The 25,097-nt window shown below is 50.9% G+C and overlaps 1 protein-coding gene across 4 annotated transcripts; it reads right to left on the reverse strand.

The window, feature by feature from the left end:
- Positions 1–867: 867 nt before the first annotated feature.
- Positions 868–22,970, reverse strand: ZNF746 (zinc finger protein 746). Of its 4 annotated transcripts, none has more exons than XM_055591239.1 (7): positions 22,748–22,970; positions 19,441–19,740; positions 19,235–19,316; positions 17,586–17,699; positions 6,038–6,229; positions 5,129–5,254; positions 868–3,740 (listed from the first exon to the last, which is right to left on the reverse strand). In XM_055591239.1, the coding sequence occupies exons 1-7, from the start codon at positions 22,769–22,771 to the stop codon at positions 2,689–2,691; spliced, it is 1,890 nt and encodes a 629-aa protein (XP_055447214.1). In that variant the 5' UTR covers positions 22,772–22,970; the 3' UTR covers positions 868–2,688. The 4 variants fall into 4 exon arrangements, with proteins under 4 accessions (XP_055447214.1, XP_055447213.1, XP_055447212.1 ...); XM_055591238.1 differs by having other exon boundaries at positions 868–3,743; XM_055591237.1 differs by having other exon boundaries at positions 19,235–19,355.
- Positions 22,971–25,097: the final 2,127 nt, after the last annotated feature.

A 25,097-nucleotide genomic window follows, 5' to 3' on the forward strand; every position in this document is an offset into this window, starting at 1 on the left:
CAGGAATCCTTTGGGAGTCGCTGGAGGCCCCCATTCCACAGTGTGTGTCTGGTGTCCCTGATTGAGTGCCCCCTCTGGATGTCTGAGACTGAACTAACTCCATCTTCCCTCCCCACTACCTAAACCCTTTCCTCCCATGCTGTCTGTTTGGAGACTGCACCCAAGCCAGAACGTAGGAGTCGTCCATTCATGAGCCATTGGGTTGTAGCATAACAGGCATGCAGCGTGTAGGTCAGGGGATATGAGGACACTGTGAAGATGGGTGAGGGCGTGGTGGTGGAAGAGAGGTACCATGAGCTGGGCAGACACCAGAAGTGTCCCGGTTGACTTCCAAGCACTTGAGACATGGCCAGCGGGGGCCAGGGTGGGCCAGAAGCACAGGAGACAGGTCAGAGCTGCTAAGAAGGAAAGAGACGCCATGTCCTGTTCCCACCATCTCACCATGGGTCTAGATGACTTCCACTCCCCTTCCTTCTCTGCCTCCCATGCCCTCGGTGACAAACGGGTGGATTTTTTTAATCTTTTTGTTTTCTTAAACAAAAAACAATGATCAAAACAAGAGAGTGTAACCAAAACATGAGATAGGATTGCTAACAACTGTCAACTCTGGTTGGTGGGAATATGGGTGTCAGCCAGCCTGGCTCAAGTCCATCAGGTAGACTTCACTCCAAGATCAGGGTTATGGCCACTACAGGCACCCAGGATCCTCACCTCTGCCCAGCCAAGAAAAGACGCAAAGAGAAAACACCCGGCTTGGTTTTTTTTTTTTGGATATCCTGCAATTTTTTTTTCTTCCTGTCTTCATGTACATGGTATCATATTATATTAAACTCAATGACAAAAACCATGACTATATCCTGAAGCAAAGGGACTGGATGTGGCTTTATTTTCTCTCAGATGTCAGTTTTATCACCACAAAGTCAAACTTCTCTGGATTCTCCTGTCCCAGCTCTCAGAAACAGTCGCCTCCCTGGGCCCAGCGACCCTGAGCAGAAGGAGGGTACAGAAGTTGACCACGGGTGATGCGTGCAGAGAGGCACCAGCGCCAAAGACCAAGTTTAAGAATGGAACCCACCAAACCACCTTGGTGCTGGTTAGGTTTTATTTTTAGCAGGATGTCTCCTCTTCATTTGTTTTTTTCAAAATATCAGTTATATCAATATTAGAAGTGTAAACAGGTACAAAATATACAGTACATAGAAACAATTTTCTTAACTAGTCTATTGCCTAATAAAAGTACACACAAGGGAGCTGAATGAACAGGAGCCGTGGTCTCCCTGTCCTCGGGGAAACGAGATCCCGGCGGGGTCAAAGAACCAGCGTCTGCCTCAACAAAACAGGAATGGATACTCGTGTGGCAGGGACAGCATTGGGGTGGGATCAAGAAACCTGAGCCCATTTCTGATTCCACCTTCTTTTAAGATGCCAGCCAGGGGGCAAGCAAGCCCTGCCCCGGCCCCTGGGGTGGGAGGGAAAGGAAGCGCAACACCAGTCACAGAGGCCGCGGGTCAGCTAAAGTGTGAGGCCTGACACTTCCGGCTCGGGCAGTTAGGGGTCAAATCTTTTAAGAGGGCAGCGTGAAAAGCTGTCCACCCCAGACTGCCGGCCCAGGAGGATGAGCCTCGCGCCGACCCGTCTGACCCAAGGCTCTTGCCAGCTGTCTGCACTCACTGTGCACACGGAGAGGGGGGCGCGAGAGGCTGAGCTGAGTCCCTCCTCCGAGTTAACTTTCTGCCTCTTATGGGAAAGGATGCTCCTCTGGGCGCTTCACTAGGTCACAGGAACGATCAAATGAGATTCGGAGCGGAAGCGTTTGGACAGGGAGAAGACACCACACGAGGAGAAAAGGAAGCAGGCATCGGGCTGGAGCAGAGGGCAGCATCCCCCGTGGCGGGGTGGTGGGCAGGCCTGGCTCTGTGGCTAGCTCTGCTCCCGCCGCCCCCCACCCCGCGCCTCACCTCTGCAGCCCTACCGGTGTCTTCAGACAGCCCTCCATCACGAGGCCCCGAGTCACGTGCGTCCCAGGGCCATGGGGCGGCAGTTGTCTGCCGCAGGGCCGGCACTTGTGCAGGGGGGGTCTTTACAGGTGCTGGGAGACGCCGGGCCGCTCTGGCTCAGTCCTCCTCGCGCCCGAGCTGCTGCTGGACGTCCATGGCGCCCTGCTGGCCCTGGGCAGAGCCGGATCTCCACTCCCCTGGGGCTGTGTGCGCGCTGAAACCGGCCCGTCCCCGGGGGTCACTGGGGCCAGGGAGGTCGGAGTGCCTCCTCGCCCGCATCCCCGGCCGGCCAAGCTCCTGGCGGCTCTGTCAAGACTCCATAAGGACACAGCCCACAACACACACGCAATCCAGAAACCAAAGGTACACTGTTAAAGTTTAAACTGGTACTACTACCATTTTCCAGCTTTGTCTTCCAAGAATTAAAAAAAAGTTTCGTAATTAAATTACTTAAGATTCTACGCTGCTCAGTTTCACAATCAGAGAATTCTACTTTGTTTAGAGGTGGAAGCTGGGCCGTCTGGGAGTTTCTCCTGCTCCGGTGAGCAGTTCAGCAAATGGGAATCTGGTTTCCCCTCCAGGCTCCATCCGTCCGGTTTCGAGGCTTTGCGCACGCCGCCCGGCCGTCTGGAGAGGCGATTCTTTACACCCAGGCCTGCGGGGGCCCGAGGGCTGGGCGGCCGCGCAGGGCTCAGAGGTCCCCACCGTCGGTGGGTCCCAGGACACTCAGGCCACAAGTCCAGTCGGTCACGAGGTCCGTGGGGGCCAAGGGTCCTTTGGCGGCGGGGCTCTTGAAGGGGTCGGGGGGCACGGCGGGCAGTGGCGGCAGGGGCTGTCCCCGGGCCGGCTTGGCGCCCGCCGCGTGGTTGCGCTGGTGCTTGCGGAGGTGGTCCTTGCGGATGAAGCTCTTGCCACACACGGTGCAGGTGAAGGGCCGCACGCCCGTATGTGTGCGGTAGTGGTCGATGAGCTTGGAGCGCTCAGTGAAGCGCTTCTCGCACTCCGTGCAGGGGAAGGGCCGCTCGCCTGTGTGCAGCATGCGGTGCCGGATGAGGTGCGCCGGCCGCGTGAAGCAGCGGCCGCACTCGCCACACCGCAGGCCGCTGCCATCCCGCGCGCCGCCCGCCGCCCCGGGCACCCCATCGGGCTGGCCCCCGCAGCTGCGCTGGTGTGCGCTCAGGCTGACCTGCAGCTGGAAGCTCTTCCCGCACGTGGCGCACGTGAACGGCCGCCCCCCCGGGGGGGCTGCCGGGTGCTTCTTCAGACCCGGCTTGTGGCCGAAGCCTTTGGTCCGGCCGGGGTATTTACAGGGGTCGTTGAAGGGTCTCGGGGCCTGGCCGGGGTCCAGCACGGCCTCTCCGTTGTCGGAGGAGGAGAAGGGCAGCCCCTCGGGCCCGGTCCTCGGGTTGAGGCCCGCGGGAGGCTTACACCTGAAATTCCAGCCCCACCGGACCCCCCCGAAGAGCCAGTCCCCTGGAGAGGTCTCGTCCTGGGTCACTGTGGGGCTGGGATCCCCTAGGTCGCGCTCGGGCCGGGCGGGCTCTCTCAGCCCCAGCACGGGGTCCTGGCTGGGGAACGAGCTGCCCTGGCTCTCCCAGGCTCCTTCCTGGACAGGACTGGGGAAGAACCTTGTGGCCTGGCCTGGTCCAAACAGTGTCCCGTGGGCTTCTAGGTCAGTAGGGTGCACTGGTGTGGCCACCACTTCTTCTTCTTGGACTTCTGTTTTTATCACAATTTTTACATCTGCTGAGAAAGACAGAAAAGACCAGGTATCATTCTGTCCCCCTTCCTGCTTAGAAAGGGAGGATCTGATACTTTAATCTGGATATTCAACCCCACCAAGGCCACTCTGAGCCCTAGTCTCCAAGCCTCAGGATCCAGTTCAGCAGAGGTGCCCAAGGTGGTCAGGCAACTGCCTCAAACTGTGGGTGAGAACATCGTGTTCCAGAACTTTCTCTACAGGTAAAGCAACCATCATATCTGCTCACCTTGTTCTAGAGCCTTCACCACAGGTAAGGAACCATTGCATCTCCCCATCACTTCCCATTTTCACTTCGGCTGGTAAGGCTAATCATGAAGCTATTCCAAGGAAGGAACTCAGACCACTGGTGGCAATGCACAGAGCTGGGCTCAGGCACATCTGAGACTGGACCCTGGCTCCCCACAGAGCAGCTGCAACTTCAGGCAAGCTCCTCTGTGAATACCCTTTTCCACAGGGTTGCATGAAGATTAAACCAGGCAGCCCACATGAAAGCACTGAGCATGCTGTTTTTGCATGCAGCAAGCATTCAGTAAATGCAGCCAGCTAGCTAATGATAAAAATACTCATGAAAATAGTAATGTTTGATTTTACTTAAATGTACTTGAATTTCACACTTTCAAGTTTTATATCAGAGATCTAGGCTTTTAGCACAATTTGGGGGTGTTAAAATATGACAGAAATTATTGAAGTAACAGCTAACTGTTTTTCAAAACAGAACAGAAAATTAATACATAAATATGGCAGTTCTTTTGAAAAGACTCATTTGAAAAGACCCTGATGCTGGGGAGGATTAAAGGCAAGAGGAGAAGGGAACGATAAAGGATGAGAGGGTTGAATGGCATCACCGACTGATGGACATGAGTTTGAGTAAGCTCCGGGAGTTGGTGAGGGACAGGGAAGCCTGGCGTGCTGCAGTCCATGGGGTTGCAAAGAGTCGGACACGACTGAGCGACTGAACTCAACTGATGGCAGTGCTTTCCAATTTGAGCTGGTGGACCTCTGTCTTTGGTAGTGCTAATACCTAAGAATTGGTTCCGGTTGGGTTTGGCTTTTCCAGGTCAGAGAGGGGCCAGGATTGCTGAGTCTGGGCAAGAGGTATATATTCTCTCAAGGGATCAGCCTGTCAGGACTGACTGGTTAACAATACAAGAAAGGAACTGTGGGAAACATGGACATTCTCAAGAAAGGCTCTTCAAGTCTAACAATGTGGAAGGAGAGAAAGGCCAGACTGCACAGAGTTCTCACATCACTGGCCCCTAAATGCCTCCTGGCTGGCGGGTCTGGTGCCTCAGAGAAAGACGCGAGCACTTCCGGTCCCCACGAGCACTTCCGTTCCTCCCTCTTCCAGTCCTCCCGCCATACCCCGTACCTTCTGTGGAGGCAGCTGTGCTGAGTTTCAGCGTCCCGTCCGAGCAGGCGGAGGAGGGGTGGTGGGGAGGGAGGTCGGCCTGCCAGGAGGTGGGCGGGATAGTGGTTGAGAAGTTGGCGTGGAGGCCTGCAGTGAAGAGAGAGCGGGCGAGCGGGTGGGTCAGGGAAAGTGCGGGGAGGCAGGCGCCCGGGGACCCCACCAGCGGGAGCTTTCCCGCCCGAGCATCATGGCCCCACCTCTCCTGAACCAGTTTTTGCCCCCTTCTCTGAGGCACCAGGAAACGCAGATGTCGCTGACTCTTGTCATACAGCCCCCTCCCCCCCTTTTTTCTTTTTTTTTGAAGTACAGTTACTTTACCATGTTGTGTTAGTTTCTGCTGTGTTAGCAGTGAGTCAGTTATACGTGTACACATATTCTGTCTTTTTCAGATTTCCTTCCCATTTAGGTCACCACAGATCACTGAGTAGAATTCCCTGTGCTGCACAGTACGTTCTCATTAGTCGTCTATTATACATAGTGTATACATGTCATTCCCAATCTCCCAGTTCATCCCACCTCCCCGTCCCTACCCCCTTGGTAACCCTAAGTTTGTTTCCTACCTCCATACAGCGCCTCTTAGGAGGCAGCTGGTGATTTAAATGCTCAGTGCTGGGGCAAGAAGAACAGGGGTGTGGCTGGTGAGAGTGAAGCAGAGAAATACCAGGACAAGAGCATCTCAGAGACAAGAGGGACTTGCAAGATGTCATCCAGAGCAACCCCTGCCACGAGGTGGGAAACCTAAACTAGTCAGGCTAGATGTTCCAGAGCCCGCAGCCCCGCCACGATGCTTCCAGGAACTCCTCCTCCCAGGCTTTGCCCTCAGTCTCTACATCTGGTTCCCGTTGTCTGCTCGCAGCCTCAGCCACTCACCAGAGGCAGTGTCGGTAGAGACGTCTCCTGCTCCAGAGTCGAGCTGGCTGAGGCCCCACGGCTCCTCCCCAATATCTGGCTGTCCGGCTGCCCATGCCTCCACACCCAGAGCCTGCTGCTCCTGGAGCTGGAGCTCACCTTCTTGCTTGATCTGCATTAAGAGGTCAGGGGCAGGAACCGGGGGCCCAGAGCCTGAGAAAATAGAGAATGCGTGAGCGACAGCATCAGCGGCCCTGGGGTAGACATACTTCCAGCCAAGGAAAGGCGCACAGGGCCTTGCAAAGGTCAAAGAGCCTGGTGGAAGGGAAGGCAAGAGCTCAAAGAGGAACTGAGGGGTCTTCCAGGCAAAGCACGAGGTCACATGGTATGGAGCACATGGGTCAGGCAGGAAGACAGAACACACGCTCAGGGCTGGATCTCTGGTCCATGAGCAAGGCTGAACTGCCCTAGGGAGGTCCTGTTCTCATTTTAAACACATAAAATCTACCCCCTGTCCCCACAATCTTACCCATACACATGTACTTACGCAAGCACAAGAGAAAGAGTCCAGATATATAAGAGTCAAAGGAAGAACACAAAGTCAAATGAAGAGCTTGAGTGAGAAGCCAACTAGAGCTGCTGAAACAGGATGCAGGCCTTAGGGGCTGGGCTGTGATGTCCAAGTGAGGAGGCAGCAGGGCTGAGCTGCCTGGATCATCCAGCCAGGAGGCTTTGTCCCGTCGGGGAGTGGGGACTAAGACCATCTATGAGGAAAGGCAAGCTATGAGGAAGCTGCCTCTTGTCCAGGGCCATGGGTAGGGAAGCCATCCAGAAGAAATTAAAAGAAATTAGAAAGTAACTTCATACTACCCATATGGTGCGGAAGCCCTAAGTTGAGAAATTCACAGAAAAGTTGACTGAAAACCATGGCAACCCAAGAGACACCCAAACCAAGGCAAATGCAAACCTGCCCATTAGGGCATCCCCACAAGGCAAGCCTTACAGGGCCCCTACTAAAAGGCTAAACCTACAAACCAGAAGTGGAGCCAACTGGCATGAGAGCCAGAGCAGAACTCACTCCCACAAACTACAGGAAAAAAAGAATAGCTAGAAGGATACAATAGCATATGTATGTTTAAAACAGTCAAAGAAATGAAGGGAGACTCTCTAAGGCAAGGACAGGAAATTATTTTTAAAAAGGCAGATTTGAAAGAGAACCATGCAGACATTCTAGAAATGACAGAACCAGTCACAGGTATGAAAAAGTCAATGGCTGGCTTAACAACAGAATGAACACAGCTGCAGAGAAACTTAGTGACTCAGAAGACGGAACTGGGGAAACAGTCCAGAGCACAACACTGAGAGATAAAGAAATGAAAATATAAAAGAGAAGCTGAGACACAAAGGATTCAACGAGAAGTTCCAACATAAGCTGGTAGAAATCTAGGAGGGAATGAGAAATGGATACATGGCAATGGGTAGAAAGAAATAATGGCTCATAATTTTCCAAAACTGAAGGTATGGTGAGCCCATGGTTTGAAGGAACACACCAATTCCTAAGTAGGGAGTAAGAAAGAATACAAACCTAGACAGTACTCATGTGAAATGGAATAAGAGCAAAGTCAAAGAGAAAATTTTAAAGGACACCAAAGATAAAAGAATGACATTCAGATTGAAAGCAGATTTCTGTCAGCAAGATAATATCTTCTGTAAGAAGATAATATCTTCAAAATGCTAAGGGAAAATCGCTTTCAACTCATTTTGAGGCTGGTATAATTTTCATTGCACGAACTAGAGAAACAATTTATAAAATGATCATTTATGAACAGATACACAAAGATCCTAAATGAAAGAATTACAATTAAGTCCAGTGATATGTTTTTAAAAAAGAAAACAGACAATACATTAAGAACAAACCGGATTTATCCTGAGAACTCAAGAAGAAGCTACTCCTGGAAAATGCAGTAACACAACTCACAAACAGATTAATGGAGAAAACCATACAGTCATTTCAACGGACACAGAGGCAACATTCACTTCTAATGTTTCTGTCTGACTGGTTAGCTGTGCAGAGGAACTCTTCTCAGTATGGAATATCAAAAATGATGGGTAAAGTGTAAAACCCCCAAAGTTTTTAACCATGGATGACCTCTAAGAAAGCATAGGTCAACCATGGTAAATTGCCAGGCGTTTCCCGCTCTACTACTGGGCTGTGATGGACTGGGCCCACCTGTGAGAAGCCTGGGGCTCAAGCAGGGTGGGAGGTTGGGCTGGAGACCCCTCACCACCACCACACACATAAACCAGGGCCCAAAGGCAACATTCCCAGTGCACTAAACTTAAAGGTGAAAACCTGTCCCGTGGAAGGAGACTGCCCATTCTGGCCTTTGGTCTTGTCTGAATGGGAAGAACAGCCTCCCCGGGAGTTGACACAGCCCAGGTGGGTGCTCAAGGGTTTCTGGTGCTGGGCCTCACACAACAGCATGGCCCCAAAACCTCGAGGCCAACACTGTAGTGACCTGATGATAAGCTAAGGCAGAGAGAGATTCTCAGGACAGCATTTTAAATAGCTCTCAGGCATTAAAGAACTCCCAAATATAAACCACCACCTCAACAGGAAAACCAGTCACCTCAGTCCATCAGAAATCATGAGCTGCAGAATACTAACTGCAAAAACTGGATATGGAAAACCTCATACACAGAATCTGAAGTTTAATGCACTCATAGAAATAAATAGAGCGAGAGCATAATGAATAAGAGATGGACAAAACAGTTGTAACATAAAATAACTGAGATTTAGAAACCCAACCTGGAGGTTAAACAACAGAACGGAAACGACTGGATAGAGCGAGGTGAACCAACTAGAAGAAAAGATCAGAAGAGATGTTTCAGAGCTCAGTGAAGGGACGGAGAGGAAGATGTGACAAGGTCAAAGTATGAACTGATGTGAACCGTTCCAGAATAGGAGAGCAGAGGAAATGGGGCCAGGCAGTATTCACAGACAGTGCTGCAAAACTTCCCAACTTGTTGAAAAATATCAGTGATTGGAGCAGGATAAAGAAAGAGAAATCCACACCTTGATACACTGTAGTGAAACTGCAGATCACCAAGACCAATATCTAAAAGGCAGGGGAAAAAAGATTACCCACAAGAATACTGGCTAGCAAATTATCTTCAAAGGGCTAAAAGAAGCTAACGATCAAACTAGAATTACGTCTTTCAAATGTAGAAATGGAGGAAGGACATTTTCAGGTACATATAAACACATATAGAAACCCACACAACTGAGAGTTTTTATCATCACCAGATACACACACACACACACACATACACACAAATAACAAGTGTGTATTTTAGAAGATAAACATCTCCAGATTACTTCTAAAAGAATAGAAACAATACATAACTTCCAAACTAATTAAAAATAATAGAAGGTCCTATAACTATTAAAGAACTTAAATCAGTAGATAAAAATCTCCCCTAGAAAGAAAAACATTCAAAGAATAGATAATTCCAATATTACAGAAAGTCTATGACCAAATTAAAAAAAGAGGGAATGCATCGTAACTTTTATCTTTAATATCAAAACCAGACAAAGCCAGTCTAAGAAAGGAAAAGTATAGGCCAGGCTCACTCATGAAAAAAGATTCCAAAATTCTAAACAAAATACTTAGCATATTAAGTCTAGCACTGTTTATAGAGAATCATGAGTAACTTAGACTTTTCCCCAAGGTTGCAAGCGTGGTTCAACATTAGAAAAATAACATAATTTACCATTCTAGGAGGTTAAAGAAGAAGAATCATATAATTGTCTCTCTTTGCGACCTCATGGATTGTAGCCTGTCAGGCTCTTCTGCCATGGAATTCTCCAGGCAAGAGTACTGGAGTGGGTAGCCGTTCCCTTCTCCAAGGGATCTTCCCAACCCAGGGATCAAACCCAGGTCTCCCACATTGCAGGCAGATTCTTTACCATCTGAGCCATTAGGGAAGCCTATAATCATCTCAATAGATACCAAAACAGCATTCCATAAAAATTCACAGCTACTCTTTTTTTTTTTTTTCCAAATTAATCATTTTATTTTATTCATATTGAGTGTTATGAAAGAGTACAGAGTATAATGAGTGCTTGACTTGGCCATTAAACTACATGAGGATCTGGAGGTTTTCTTAGGAATTTATGATTCTATTGAGATCTGATAAATGAGTCAAAGCTAGATAAAGAGACAACTAAGGTTCAGCTATTCTTGTTAGAAATATCTAGTCAACCAGAAATAGAGAAAACTCTTTTAGCCTGATAAATGACACTGATCAACAAAACCTTTAACAAATATTAGACTCAGTGTGAAAAGTTAAAAAGCATCTTCTTTAACATCATGAACCACTTGGACACCTGTTGTCATCACTTCTGTATAAGAATTTTCTGCGAGCTCTCAGCTAGCACACAAGAGAAAACTAAAAGATTTGAAAACAAAAAATTCATATTACTCATAGGGGATATGATGATCTTTTTAGAAAACCTGAGAATCATCAGACAATTATTATAAAAGTTATTAGGACTAATGAGAATTTTAGCAAAGTTCTTAGAAATATCAATAAATAAAAGACAACTGCATTTTTGTTTACTCCTAGGGTTTTAAGGGAGCATAGCAATCACCATTTTTCTTCCCTGTCATGGATCTTAACAATCAGAGAACTAAAACCCAAGAGGAAGGCTGGTGAGGATAAACTCTTCTTATAACTGATAAACAGGGATGGATAAACTCTTCTTATAACTGATAAACAGGGATACAGCTTTTATCTGTGGCAAGAGGGGTTCTCAGTACTGACCCTGGATCAGGAAGTCACCCACTGGACCATGGTGAAGGAGGCTTTCTCCAGTACAGCAGCACGTCCCTGGGGGCGGCCAGCTGCCCAAGGGAAGAAGGGTGGGCAGGGACTGCGCATGTCCAAGCCTTGCTCCCAAACTCCCTGACAAGGTGCATCCCTGGTGGGATGCCTAACTGTGTGGGAGACGGTGGGATGTTACATAACAGAGCCCTGTCCCAGGAGAAAAAGCACTGGGAAAGGGTGCTCCCTGTCCCCACGACCCCAGCACACACCAGCAACAAACAGAAAATGCACCTTAAAAAAGGCACCATGACAACAGTGATTCAAAACATGCAAAGAATGGAGGAATATAAGATATAACGAAAAAATGTTATAAAACTTCACTGAGACATTACAGATGAGCTGCATGGAGGGACTTAACAATCTTCACAAATAAAACCCTTAATATAGTAAAAAGGTCAGTTCTCTTCAAAATGATTAACAGAATGTGTGCAGTTCCAACCACAATCCCAACTCGATTTTTTATGGAATTTGGTAAGGCAATTCGGACGTTTACCTTAAAGGACAAAGGAAAGGAAGCCCAGAGTGCCAGTGAAAAAGTACCAGCGTTCCAACCTCCGGTGGCCATAAAAGTTTGTTCCGGATGGATTAAGAACTTGACCATGAAAGGCAACATTTTAGAAGAAAAATAAGATGGTGTATCATGACCATGAGGTAGGGGAAAATTCCTTAATTAAGATATAAAAAGGACAAACCGTAAAGGTAAAAATTAGAAAGTCCAGGTATGTTAAAATAAAAAGCATCTGTTCTTTAAAATCTACCGTAAATGGAGAAAATATATATGTGGGTGGCTCAGAGGGTAAAGCGTCTGCCTGCAATGCAGGAGACCTGGGTTCGATCCGTGGGTCAGGAAGATCCCCTGGAGAAGGAAATGGCAACCCACTCCAGTACTCTTGCCTGGAAAAGCCCATGGACAGAGAAGCCCGGTAGACTACAGTCCATGGGACGGCAAAGAGTCGTACATGAATGAGCAACTTCACTTTCACTTTCATATATATATAGGGAAAGAATTAATATTTAGAACAGTAAAGAACTCTTACAAGTCAATACAGAAGGGGAAAACAAAAGTATACAGAAGGCATAAGCAGGCATTTTACAGAAGAGGAAAGATAAGTGGCCCATAAACAGAGGATATAATGTTCATTGATTAGGAAAATACACATTTGAAACTATAAATTTTAAACCATTTCACTGCCACCAGATGGGCAGAAATAAAAATAGACGGCATTTCTAGGGCTGAGGACAGGGTGCGCTACTGCTGGAGAGCACGCTGACACGCTACCGGGAAGAGCCACGTGTGCACTTTCCTATGACCCAGCAGTTCTGCTGCCCGGCCTCCACCTTGAGAAACTCTTACACATGCGTAAGACTTTCCACCACAGCATTGTTCCTGAAAGCAAAACAGTTAGAAACAGCACAAACACCATCACCAGCAGAAAGAAAAAACGCATCGTGTGTTATATTCAAAAATACAAACTATAAAGGGGTGAAAATCATGAAAAGGAATGAACTACAGCTATACTACATCAACGTGGATGACTCTCAAAAATGTAAAGTCAAACAAAAAAAGCAAGTTAAAGAAAAAAAAATATATATATATATATAGTACGATCTCATTCACAGAAAGTTCAAAAATTGGTTAAACAATGTTACTTAGGAATATATACACAGGTAATAAAAAGGCAAAGAAAAGCAAGGGACTGATCTCAGAGGTCTGCATTTCTGTTTATCTGTGAAGAGTAAGGGAGGGTGTGGGGTCTGGAAGGGACAATGGGTTCTGGAAGGTTGGAAGGTTCTGGTTATGATCTATTTCTTATGTTGGAGGTTGGGAATATGGGGGATGTTGACTAATTGTTCTCTCAACTTCATGTATTTTGTTTATGTTATGTATATTTATTCTGTATTTTTTATGTTATATAATACACAGTAACAATGTATGAAAGAAATAAAACAATATTTAAAAAAGAAGCATTTGGTATAATATAACAAATTTGTTCAGGATTAAAAACCATAGCCAGAAGTGGAAGGAAACATCTTTAAACTAATAGTTATCTTCAAAAGTCTATGGCAGATTTTTTAATAATGGCCATCCTGACCCGTGCAAGGTGATACCTCATTGTACTTTTGATTTGCATTTCTCTAGTAATGAGCAATGTTCAGTCCTAATGAGGTGGATGAACCTAGAGCCTATTATACAGAGTGAGTCAGAAAGAGAAAGACAAATATTGTATATTAACACATGCATATGGAATCCAGAAAGATGGTACTGATGAACCTATTTGCAGGGCAGCAGTGGAAATGCAGACGTAAAGAACAGACCTGTGGCCACAGTGGGGGAAGGAGAGGGCGGGGCACACAGGCAGGAGCATGGAGACAGATCCGTGACCATATGTAAAATAGGCAGCAAGTGGGGATTTGCTGCGTGACACGGGGAGCTCAACCCAGTCCTCTGTGACAACCTCGAGGGCTGGGGTGGGGAGGGAGGTGGGAGCAGGGTTTAGGAGGGAGGGGACATATATATGCTTGTGGCTGATTCATGTTGATGTATGGCAGAAACCAATACAATATTGTAAAGCAATTATCCCCCAATTAAAAAACAAAAAGTCTATGGCAAAAAATCACCCTAAATGCTGAAACTCCACAGACAAGGATGCCAGCTATCGTGGCTGCTACTAAAATTTAACCATGTCCTATACCCACTGCGAAACCAGAAAAATAAAGTTAGGAAAATTTCAAAAGAAGAGGTAACTTTTGTGCTGTCCATGGATGGCACAACTGTCTATGTAAAAAAAAACCTGGGAATCTAAATTGACAAGTCATTAGACGTAATGAGAGGTTGAGAAAATGTTTTCTTTCACTAAACAGAGTCATCGGCATAACTGCACACCTGCAACAACTATTTAAAACGTGTAATTAATTTAAAAATCTCATCCACAATAGAAACAACGAGCAGGAGAAAAGTGTTAAAGCCTTATTCAGGCACACGCAGAAGGCGACAATAAACGAGTCTTCCTGTGGATAAGGGGGCTCCATATTGCAATGACAGGAGTTCTCTAGATGTGAAATTACAAAGGAAATGCAATTCCAGTCAAAATTCCAAGAGGGTTTCTGAGAACCTGACATAAAGATTCTGAAATCCATATAGAAGAACAAAGGTCCAGGAATAGCCAAGAAAAGTTTAGAAAAACAAGTAGGGAACGTGTAGTCTACTAGATGTCAAGGCTTATTATGAAACTAACAACAGTGAGAATTGGTACAGAGATAGAGACAGAAGAAATGAGTGAAGACAGAGAAACGGTGCACGCGTGTATGGAAATCTGGTTCATGATGCAACAGACATTACACACGGAGAAAAGGAAGAACATCCAGTGAACTCTGCTGGAAAGTCAGATGTCTTGTGGGGAAACTTTGAAAGAATTCTCCCTTGCAATCTACACAAATGTGAATTCTAGTTGGATTAAAGACTTTAATGTGAAAAGCAAAACTAGAGGGAGGCAGGAAAGGATATTTTAAGGCAGAAAAAGCACAGATCGTAAAGGCAAAGACTGGTGTTAACGACTCCGCCAAAAATTAAAACTTCTACCCAAGGACTACAAAGTTAAAAGACCTGCCACAGCCTGGGCGAAGATAATCTGTAATGCAAATAACAGATAAAGGGTTCATATCCCAAACTACATAGAGGTCCTGAATCAGTAAGATAATGAAAACAGCAGAAAAACAGAAAAAGATAATTCACTAGAGAAGAAACCAAATAACAATCTGAAGAAGGTGCTCAGCTCCACTGGCAACTGGGGAAATGCAAATTAAAACAAGATACCACTTCATTTCCATCAGACTGGCAAACATCTAACTCTGAAAACTGGACAAGGAATTAAGAAGACAGGCACCACCCGTAAGGGCTGGGAGGCACAGACGCCCAGGGTGGGTGATCTGTGGTTAAGGGCAAAGGCAGAGGTGCAGGCTGGCACGCCCGTCCTGGTCTGTTCCCTAGAGGACACCAGCACCTGGACACGGAGAAACGCCTTTGAATGTCCACTTGACTTCCACTTGTGACGCTGAGAAATTAGAAACCACTTATGCACAACTCAACGGACGGATGGATAATAAATTGAGATATAGTTGCTTTTGGAATACTGAGCATCCATTTTAAATGAATGCACTTGATTTATATGCACCAATAGAGATAAGTATGAAATACAGAGTACTCATAGACAGCATGACATTTATGTGATGTTTTCAAGACACACAAAACCATATTCTGTATTGTTTATGGCTACATATGTACATAATAGAAGTTTTAAAATGTGGATAGAGAGGACAGACATCGACTTTTGGACAACTGGTTACCCTGGGGAGGAATGAGACTGAGAGAGCTGAAAAGGAATTTAGATTACATCAGAAATATATTTTTTCACACATACATACAAATGATGAAACACGGCACACGTTCAACAAATATTAAATTCCTACTCTGTGCTATATATATACACTCTGTGCAGTATTCTAGGAGCCAAGATTATATGAACAAAATCAATAGAGGTTCTTATTCTCTTGAGATTTATATCCTAATGAAGGTGGGGGTGGTTACCAGATAAGCAAATCTATAAATATGAAACATGTATCTTCTATAAATACGAAATGTATTTTATTTCTACATACTTAATAATATCTTTGTCCACATAAAATCCGTGAATATAAAATAGTATCTGGAGAGCATGCCTGGCAGAAGGCAGGACCAGGAGCAAAGGCTCAGAGGCTGGCCCAGTGTAGAGTTCTGGGAGAACAGCAGGGAGGCTGGGACAGGGAGTGGAGGGCCAGGGGGGACAAGCCCGACGGTGCGAGTCGGTGCAAAGCCAGCAGGGCTGTCTGCTGTAACGCGGGAGACCAGGCCCTAGAGGGTCAGGGAGACGGGCAGGAGGTGCCTGCCATAGGCCATGCAGGAAACCAGGGACCTGAGAGTCTGCAGGCAGTACTAGCAGGGTTTCCCTGATGGGACAGATGGGTGTGGATAAGGGTCAGAGACGACCCTGGGTTTGGGGCTGCAGCTGAGGATGGAGGCTGCCTACTGCCTGGGAGGAGCGGGTTTTGATGGCGGACAAGGAGCTTGGCGAGGCATGTGTTCCAAACAGGACGTCCGTAACCTGTCCATGGGCACATGGACCCCACAGAGATCAGGGGAGAGGTCCCAGTGAGAGCACCCGCCAGGATGACTGGGTATGGCTGTGAGAGGGCACACTGAGGGCACCCCAACCACGAAAGGTCAGAAAAGGTGGGGGGGGGGGCTGGAAATAGCAAAGGACAGGCAGGAGGAAAACCAGGAGAAGCACCCCTGGTGCCCAGTGGAGGGGAGGGGAGGGGAGCAGGCGGGACTCTTGGGGTCGGGGGTGGGGGGGTGGGCTTGCTGGGGACCGAGTTCCACAGAGCACTACCGTGGGAGGACTTTGGGGTTGCAGAGAAGTAGAGAGGAGGTCTGTCAAGGGGCTGCACCAAGCCCTGAGCTGGGGAGGGTGAGCCAAGGACCAGGCTGGGAGGGGATGGGGGGGCAACCTGGCAGGGGTTCCCGCAGAGGAGCTCAAGGCCAAGAGAGGGGAATGTGAGTGCCCAGAGGGGGTGCGGGGGAGGGTCTCGCCAGAATCCACCGCACTTCCAGGCCCCTATTTCACTCTCTTAGCGTGCTGGAGAAGCCAGGGAGGCCTCCCCACGGATGTTGTCAATGCACTAAAACAGACCTACGGGGAGCCTCCCACCCTGGCAAGCAGCTGGCTACCCGTGTGTCCTAACTGTCTTCCCCATCCAGGCAGCACTCTGCTCTTCGTCAAGGTCTTGCTTTCAGCACAGTCCCTGGCACCCGGGAGACTCTGAAAAAAAACATGTTTGTTGACCTAGACGGGTGAATGCTTTCTGGGCACAGCCTGCCCCTGGGAAACGGCAAATCGAACTGCGGTGATAACGGCACACATGGAAGACACGTTTCATAAATCACAAATTAAACACATAAGACTGTTTACTAAGACAGGTGTTCAGACAAGAAGGAAAGCCCCAGGCAGGTGGTGCCGACAGACAAGAGGTCTTGGGAGGAGGCCGGCTTGAGGCTGCAGGGGTTGCCCCCTGCTTACGGACAGACTGTCGCAGACCCCCAGCCCAGCAAGGTCTTCCCTTCACCCGTTTGGCTTTTCTCGTGTGTCCACCTGTCCTTCCCTTAACTTTCAAAGGTGCTGACTGGCCCAGGAAAACCTGAGAATGTGGTGTCGGGTATCCAGATTCACCTGAAATAAATCGGTGGCTCTGGTCAGACTGAAACGTGACTAACGGGTCAATGTTCTGTGACTGCTAATGGGTTTCAGTGAAATCTGGTTCTCGGGTGGAGGCAAGGCTGACTCTTTGAAAAGCTATGAATGAACTAAATCCTGTCTTCATGACCTTCTACCTTCCTGTCTGCTTCCTGCTCCCTCTTCCCCTAATTCCGAGCCACAGACACCATCTCTTTCCTAAAAACTAGGTTTGCTACCTGTTTCCATGCTGGGAAGATGAATGTGCTGAAGGCCTTAAGAAAACTCGGGTTTAAAGCACTGCTGTTTTTCCTCAGCTCTCCCCTGGAAAGAAGGTCACGGCCGCCCTGGCCGTGTCCTCCCCTGGGTCCATCCGACCCCCTGCTGTCTCCCCGGCCATCCCCACCCCTCACCTGGACTCGGGTCCACAGGAACATCTGGAACCTTGGGGCCAGCGCGACGCCAGCTGCACGGCTCCTTCCCCTGTTCGATCTGGGAGAGGACCTCAGGCTTGGAGATGGCGTAGTCTGAAGAAGAACAGAAGGGTTAGCTTTGGCCACGTTCCACTTCAGAGGTGGGGATAGGCAGCCCGGGAAACCAGGATGGCCTAGAAACCACACCTCTCGATTTGTATAGGGTAGTGATTCTCAAGCACAGGTGAGTCTGTCTCCCAGGGGGAAAATGGTCAGAGTCGGAGATGTTTTCGGTTGTCGAGACTGGGGACGGGGCAGAGGTGCCGCTGGCATCTACTGGCAAGAGGCTGATGGCCGTCCTACAAGGTCCAGGATGGTCCCCAAAACAAAGCCTCATCTGGCCCAAGATGCGGTGCTGAGCATAAGACACGTTGATACAGGGTCTCTGGGTTAAGAAGCAGTTGTTGTTTAGTCGCTCAGCCGTGTCTGACTCTTTGCGACTCAGTGGACTGTAGCCCTCCAGGCTCCTCTCTGTCCATAGGATTCTCCCAGCAAGCATACTGGAGTGGGTTACCATTTCTTTCTCTAGGGGATCTTCCCAACACAGGAATCAACTGCATCTCCTACACTGGCAGGTGGGTTCTCTACCACGGAGCCACCAGGGAAGCCCCTAAGAAGCAGTGCATTCCTGCAAACCGGAATATAACCTCACACCTGTTTCTGCTCCCGCCTCATAAGCACGCCTTGTTGCCTTCAGACAGCGGTCACACAGACATCGTCTGAAGAGGTAGCAAGTCCAGAAGAAACAGTCCAGGCCTTCTTGGGGGGTATCGCATGAGGGTAGCGGCAGCAGGCCCAGGGTCAGGGAAGCCTCCAGGTAAGAGGGCAGCACTGGCTGCGAGAAGCCTGGTCTGCCCGTATTCTCCTCGGTCAAGGCCTCATGTCTCAGTAAGAGAAGGCGAGAGCAAAAGCACTCCTCAAACGTGGACTGATCGTACAAGATCTGAGAATCGGAGGAGCCTCCTCCGCTCCAGGACTCAGCAAGAGACAGAAACGGCTGTGCTCCGGGCCTGGTTAGGAGAGGGGTCGCTATGCCTCTCGGTTTGGCAATCCGTGAACTTGACCGGGCAGAAGACAGCCTTTGACTCAGTCACCCTGGGCTCAACTTCAGTAAGAGGAGGGAAATAACTGTCCATGGTCAAGGGTCCCAGTGATTTACGTGTCCTTGCGATAAAAAACCACCAGCAGCAAGAAAGAGGTTGAGATCTCCCCGTGCTGTCTGTGCTTAGTCGCTCAGTTGTGTCTGACTCTTTGCGACCCCATGGACTGCAGCCTGCCAGGCTCCTCTGCCCAAGGGGATTCTCTAGGCAAGAATACTGGAGTGGGTGGCCATGCCCTCCTCCAGGGGATCTTCCTAAACCCAGGGATCGAACCCAGGTCTCCCACATTGCAGGTGGATTCTTTACTGTCAAGGAAGCTCAGGAATACTGGAGTGGGTAGCCAAGCCCTTCTCCAGGGCATCTTCCTGACCCATGAATCGAACTGGGGTCTCCTGCATTGCAGGCGGATTCTTTACCAACTGAGCTACCAGGGAAGCCCTGAGACCTCCTTAAATCACATTTAACCAGGAAATGAATCGCATGCCTTACCCAGGGAGACCAGCGTCTCATAGTTGCCCCTCATCACGTGCTTGTACAGCTCCTTCTGCCACTCGTCCAGCTTGCCCCACTCCTGCTCAGAGAAATACATGGCCACGTCATCAAAGGGCACCTGGAACCACAGGGTCACGCAGGCTCACCCACATGCCAACAGGCAAGGGCCGCAGGCTGTCCCACCCCCGGTGCCCAGAGCTTACCTTGGGGGCCTCGCCCTTGCTGCCCGGGGGCAGCCGCAGGATCCAGAAGTTCCTGTTCCTCAGCAGGTTTTCCACGTTCTCCAGCCGCCTCTGCAGCAGCCCGTACTCCTGCAGCAGGGTCCCCAGCACGGCCCACTTGCCCTCCAGCTGGTTCCCGAACTCCACGGCCGTCTTCTCGCAGTCGGCCAGCTTCTTCTCGGCCATGCCCGTTCGGCCTTCTAGGGAAAGCAAGCGGGCGGCCTGCGATTCAATCTTCCTCTCCATGGCCTGAATCGTGGCTGCCATTGTCCAGGGAGAAATCTTTCAGAAACAAGAGAGGAGACCAGCATCAATCATTCCATCTGCTGTGTTTCAGGAGCCCCCTCTCCCTGAGGCGTCAGGGAGCTGTGCTGGGAGGGGGTAGTAGTGTGCATGGCGGGATGGGGGGTGTTCAGGCCGGACCTCCACCTGGGGGGTCAGCTCCTCTGGGTGGGTACCCTCCCTCCAGGCCTCTGCAGCCCACCTATGGAGACCCCAGTCACGGCACTCAGCACCCTGTACAGTGAGTTACCTCCCGCCTCTGCCTCTGAAGGCAGTGCTGTATCTGCTCACAGCACACAGGGGCCCATGGTAGGCGCTCGGTGCAATTGTGTTAGATAAATAGTGACTGCAAGCTGCTGGTACGTTTTAGTGGAGACATAGTAAACTGCAGGTTTATTAGTGCCTAGCCAGCACCTCCCATCATAACCGCACAGGATCTGTCTACTGACGATGACCTAGCAAAAAAAAAAAAACAGCTGGTTCACTGAAACGACACAAACACGAGCGTTGCTCAATTGCTCTTTTAAAAAAGCATCTCGTGTCTCTTTAATAAACATGGAAATCCAGTGACCAATTCTTCTCCACCCTAGGACAATCTGATTTTGTCCCCTTCCCAATTACTACCCCCCTCAAACTAAAAATCACCATGACTGCAAATCTCCCCCCCTCCCCCCGCTCTGCCCCCAGCCAAGAGTTAAGACTCCGATCCAACACGAACGCCCTGCCCTGGTGAGACTGACTGTCTCCTCTCACTGTTCCCACCACTCACAAGGGGAGAACCAGTTTCAGACATTTTTGGTGCTGCCCAGGATCAGTGACACATCTTACAGACGGGTGAGGAAGGTAAGACATTCGCCGACAGGTTAGACTTTATATGCGCTGTAACCATCATAAAGACACGGAGACTCCCCAGCGACCTGCCTGGCACATTTTGCTTTGGGTGGGCTAGACCTCTAGACACCCCCTACACACACACACACACACACACACACACACACACACACACACACATATACACACACATCTGAATGTAGGACCCATGGGTCAGGGAGGAAGACCTGATATTTATACCTTCTGGCAGCGTCTGAGGATCAATGGTCCTCAGAATGACCTTACAACATTCTGAAAATCATTCCTAACCAAATGTCTGGTGACTATTTGCAAAGTTAAAAAGTGACTCATAGGAACCAGTGAGGATTCATTTAAAGAGTTGCTGAGAACCAGCACACGGGTGGACACCTCAGAAAATAGTGACAAGACAGTTTGAAAACAGGTTGGAAAAACTGTTGAGGACGGAGCATCTGGGATCGTGGGGTTGTCTGGAAGGCCGCTGGACCAATGACCTCTGACCTGAAGAAGGAAGACAGATCTCAAAGGATGGAGGAGCTGGACTGGCAGAGAAACAACTGGATGTGGGTGGGTCTCTTGCTCAAGAGGTAGGTGGTTCTGCCCTGAGGCTGTGGGGACTGCACCAGCCTGGCACCTTGGGCTGGCTCAGCCCTGCCTCTGAGTGCGAGGCGCCCCTGGGCGCGGGGCCATGTTTCTTCCCTTCCCCTCAGTCCTCCTCTGGTGACCAGTCCCTGACATAGGGCCCCGGACGCTAACAAGTGTCTTCACTTTATTGCCCAGCTCTGTATCCCCTAAAAGCCTACTTAACCTCCTCCAAGAGCATCCGACTGCCATTATCATCATCTTTGTGTTGCAAGAAAAGGGCCTTTGCATAAACTCTGACCTTATAGACAAACGCACCACCCAGTTTTCTGACATTTTAACGGGGGCCCAGGGAGCTTCCTGGAAGGCTTCCACACTATTTGGTGGGAGGAGGCCACTGCTCAAGGAACGCTCCTCACTGACGGGTGAGCGGACGACATGGGGCTGGCCTCAAGGCTCCTGCCAGGGAAGTGGAAACCCTCCGCCTGGGAGCCGCCGATGGGAAGAGAACAGCCAAAGCCTTCAGTTGCTCCCCACCCGGGATGATGCAGTCCAGGTCCTCACACCCCTTCCAACTCTCCCTGCGGCCTCTTCTCCCCCTGCCTCCCTACCAAAACCTCCTTTTCCAGGCAAACGGACTCCTCCTCGAACACACCGGCCGGGGCCCGCCTCTCCGTGTCCAAGCCTCCTATCCTATCCGAAAAGCTCCACCGGGTCCGCGCACAGGGTGGTGAAACCCGAGCCTTCCCCTGCAAGACCCACTCGCATCTCAGCAACCCAGGCCCAGAAGGTGTCCTCCCCTGCCTCTTTCATGTTTTCCTTCGCCATCACCAAGTGTACCTGTCTGCTTGCCCCGAGGCGTCGAGTGTCCCAGCACACAGAGCGACCCTCTCTTCCCACGCACTTGCCAGCTGTGCGATCCTGGGCAAGTTAACTTCTCTAGGCCTCGGGTTTTTTCATGACAGTGAGGACCTACCCCCGCCCTAGGTTTGCTGCGAGGACAAAATCACGCCTAACGGCTGGTGCGGCGCCTGCCTCTACGAAACCGGGGGGAGCAGCTGTCTCCCCGCCCCGAACCGCACCCCCACTCCCCCGAGGAGCTGGGCGCGCAGAGGGGGACTCTGTGCCTGCGGAATCGCGGCCGCTCCGGACACCTCCCAGGTGCCACCAGGCCGCTGGGGGGAGCTGGGGGGTAGCGAGCGGTGGGCAGAGAAAGGAGACGCGGGGTGGTGGTGGTGGGGGGCGCGCGGGGAGATGGGGGGTGGCCAGCGGATGGGGCGGGGGCAGGAAGCCCCGGAGGGCAGCAGGAACTCGGCGAGGGGCGGCCCGCGTTGCGGGGACGACCGGTTCCGCCCGGCTCAGGCTCGGCCCAGAACGGGGAGGGGGGGGCGCCCAGCCGGCGGGCGGGCGCCGTAGGCCCCGGCGGACCCCGCGTCCCGCTCGTCCGGAGCCCCAGGCCCGGCGGCCAGGCCCGGCCCCCGGAGCCCTTCCCCAGGGCCTGCGGCACCGTGTGCTGGGCCCCAGCCGCCCCGGGGGCCCCCGAGTCCGCGCGTCCGTGCGCGCGGGCCGCCCTTACCGGAGCCGCGGCCGCCTCGGCCATGGCCCTGCGCTGTCCGGCCCGGCCCGGAGGAAGTCGTCGCCGCCGCCGCCGCCGCGCGCGGCCCCACGCAGGCCGGCCCCGGGCCTCTCCGCAGGCGGCGCCCGCCCGGGCCCGCCGTCCCCACTCGCGTCGCCGCGCTCCTCGCTGGCCGGCCCGCGCCGCTCCGCCCGCAGACGCGCCGCCGCCGTCAGCGACCGGCCGGTCCACACTGCATCCTGGGAGCCGGCGCAGGCCCGTGAGGCTTCCTGGAGGCAGCGCGGCCGCACAGCCCCACCTGCAGCCCGGAGAGGCGAACGGCAGGCGCGGCGCCCGCCCCGCCCCGCCCCGCCCCGCCCCGCCCCACGGCCCGCCTGTCTGCCGAGCCCCCAGACGCTGCCCGGCCCGCCGGCCCAGCGAGCCCTCAACTCCCCCAACCCCTGCCCCGCCGACTTGCCCACACTCCCCCTCACCCCAACCCCCGGCCCCCGCCAACCCACCGACTCACCGGCCGCCCGATCCACCGGCCCGCCGATTCTCCGGCTCCCTCGATCTACCGGCCAACTGGCCCGCCACTCCGCCGACACCCCGATCCCCAGATTCCCCGACGCCAGGACCCACCGGCCGCGGCCGGGCGCGCGCGCAGAGTCGTCGCCTGGACGCAGCGTTCGACCTGCCCGCGGGGCCGCGAGCGTCTCGGGCTTCCGTCCCCCTGCGCCCCGAGGGGCTCAGTGACCGACAAGAATCTCCCCGCTGCAGGGACCAGCCGGGCCCCCTCCCCCCCCCCCCCCCCGCCTGGTGACCGCGGCGACAGCAGCCGCCCCCCCACCCCCCACCCCACGCCAGCCCCTGGAGGCCCGCGCCGTCTCTCCAGGGGCAGCAGCCACGTCGCCTCTGCGGCTTTGGGTCCTGGCCCCCGTGCTCGGGGCTTCTGCGTGTTCACTTCCTTGGCCAGCCGTCCCTCCTGTTCACCTTCGAGTTGAAATGAAAAACGTCCTTCCAGCAATAGGAATATAGTTCACTATATCCCGGTAGGCAGCACTTGCAGCTTTCTCTAACGTGTGGGTGACCTATAAAAATGTTTTTTTTAATGCAATGGACAACGGAACACAACACCAATACCTGAAATTATTTCGCTCAAAAAGGTGGTAAGGGAAGATGTTCATGACACTTTAAGAGAAGTCTGTCAAGGATGGTTATATGATTTTATATATTATGTATATAATATATATTAGGTATATCATGATTACGTAGATAATCATTGGAAGGTTTGGAAGCATATGGTCTAAGTAGTTCTCTAACAATCAGACCACAAGCCATTTTTATGCATTTTCTAACTTAGATGCTTTACGTTTTGTAGTAACGACAGTAATGTTTTAAAAATATTTTGTAATAACAAGAATAGTATTTTTTTAAACGAGGAGAGAAAAATAAGTCGCAAAACTCTAAAGGCGAACCGGAGCGGGCGGACAGAAAGCGCCTTTGACTGACGCCCCCATGTGGCCGTGCAGATGCATTGCCGCCCAGCATTTCCTCTAAACCGGACTCTGGGCGGAGAGGGACCTGCGCACCACGTGCTCGGTACTCCGCAGGGCTGCGGCTCTGGCCGCCCCGGGCCTTAAGGTGCCTTTGTTTTCTCACCATCACCTGGAGCTGAACATACCGCAAGGGGGTCATCCCGCATGCGTACTTTGTGTACGGAAGTGGAATCTCCCCAGGAGGAGCGGGGGTGGGGAGGCGACACTTTACTCACAGTGTTGCCTTTGCGGGAGGTCTTTTCCGGTGCCTGGCTTTCTTTTTCTCACTCATACTAGCCCAGCTGGTTTCTGATGAGCGCCCCACCCTCCGACCCTGGCTCTCAAATGTGGGAGTGTGATGAGGGATAAAGGTTTCCCAATTGGAGCCCCTGCATCCTTTGGCCTTTTGGAGGAAATTCGTGAGCAGGCAAAGTCGACCCACTCACTGCAGGAGAATGTTCTGGAATCTTGCCCGGGGTCCTTTGCCTTTTTTTATTTTTTTCTTTTTCTTTTCCTTTTAGCTTTTCTTCCATATCATCTTTCCTTCCCAAATAACCCATCCCCTGTACCAAGGGTGCACACCTGAAGCTTGTATAATTGGGGAATATGAAGAAAAAAACCTTCACCAAATTCCAAGTTTTAAAAAGTCTGTACACAAGTGACACAAGGGATGCTGTCTGAAGCTTCCTTAGCTTCACAGAAAAGTCCTTGATTTTTTTAAAAAAAGGCCATCAGAACCTAGCCAAGTCTTGTCTAGGTTGGGACTTGTGCAATGTGTTACTGTGGGGAGAACTCGGGTTCTAGGACGTGAAAGTTCTATTATTTACTGGTTC

Source organism: Bubalus kerabau, chromosome 8, assembly GCF_029407905.1.
Source record: "Bubalus kerabau isolate K-KA32 ecotype Philippines breed swamp buffalo chromosome 8, PCC_UOA_SB_1v2, whole genome shotgun sequence".
Taxonomy (NCBI): domain Eukaryota; kingdom Metazoa; phylum Chordata; class Mammalia; order Artiodactyla; family Bovidae; genus Bubalus; species Bubalus kerabau.

Excerpts from the sequence above, each read along its gene's own strand:
- ZNF746 (XM_055591235.1), bottom strand. The coding sequence starts at position 22,771 with ATGGCCGAGGCGGCCGCGGCTCCG. Across the intron at positions 19,741-22,747 it reads CCGAGGCGGCCGCGGCTCCG|ATTTCTCCCTGGACAATGGC; the intron begins GTAAGGGCGGCC and ends TGTTTCTGAAAG. Across the intron at positions 3,744-5,128 it reads CACAGCTGCCTCCACAGAAG|CAGATGTAAAAATTGTGATA; the intron begins GTACGGGGTATG and ends TGTCTTTCTCAG.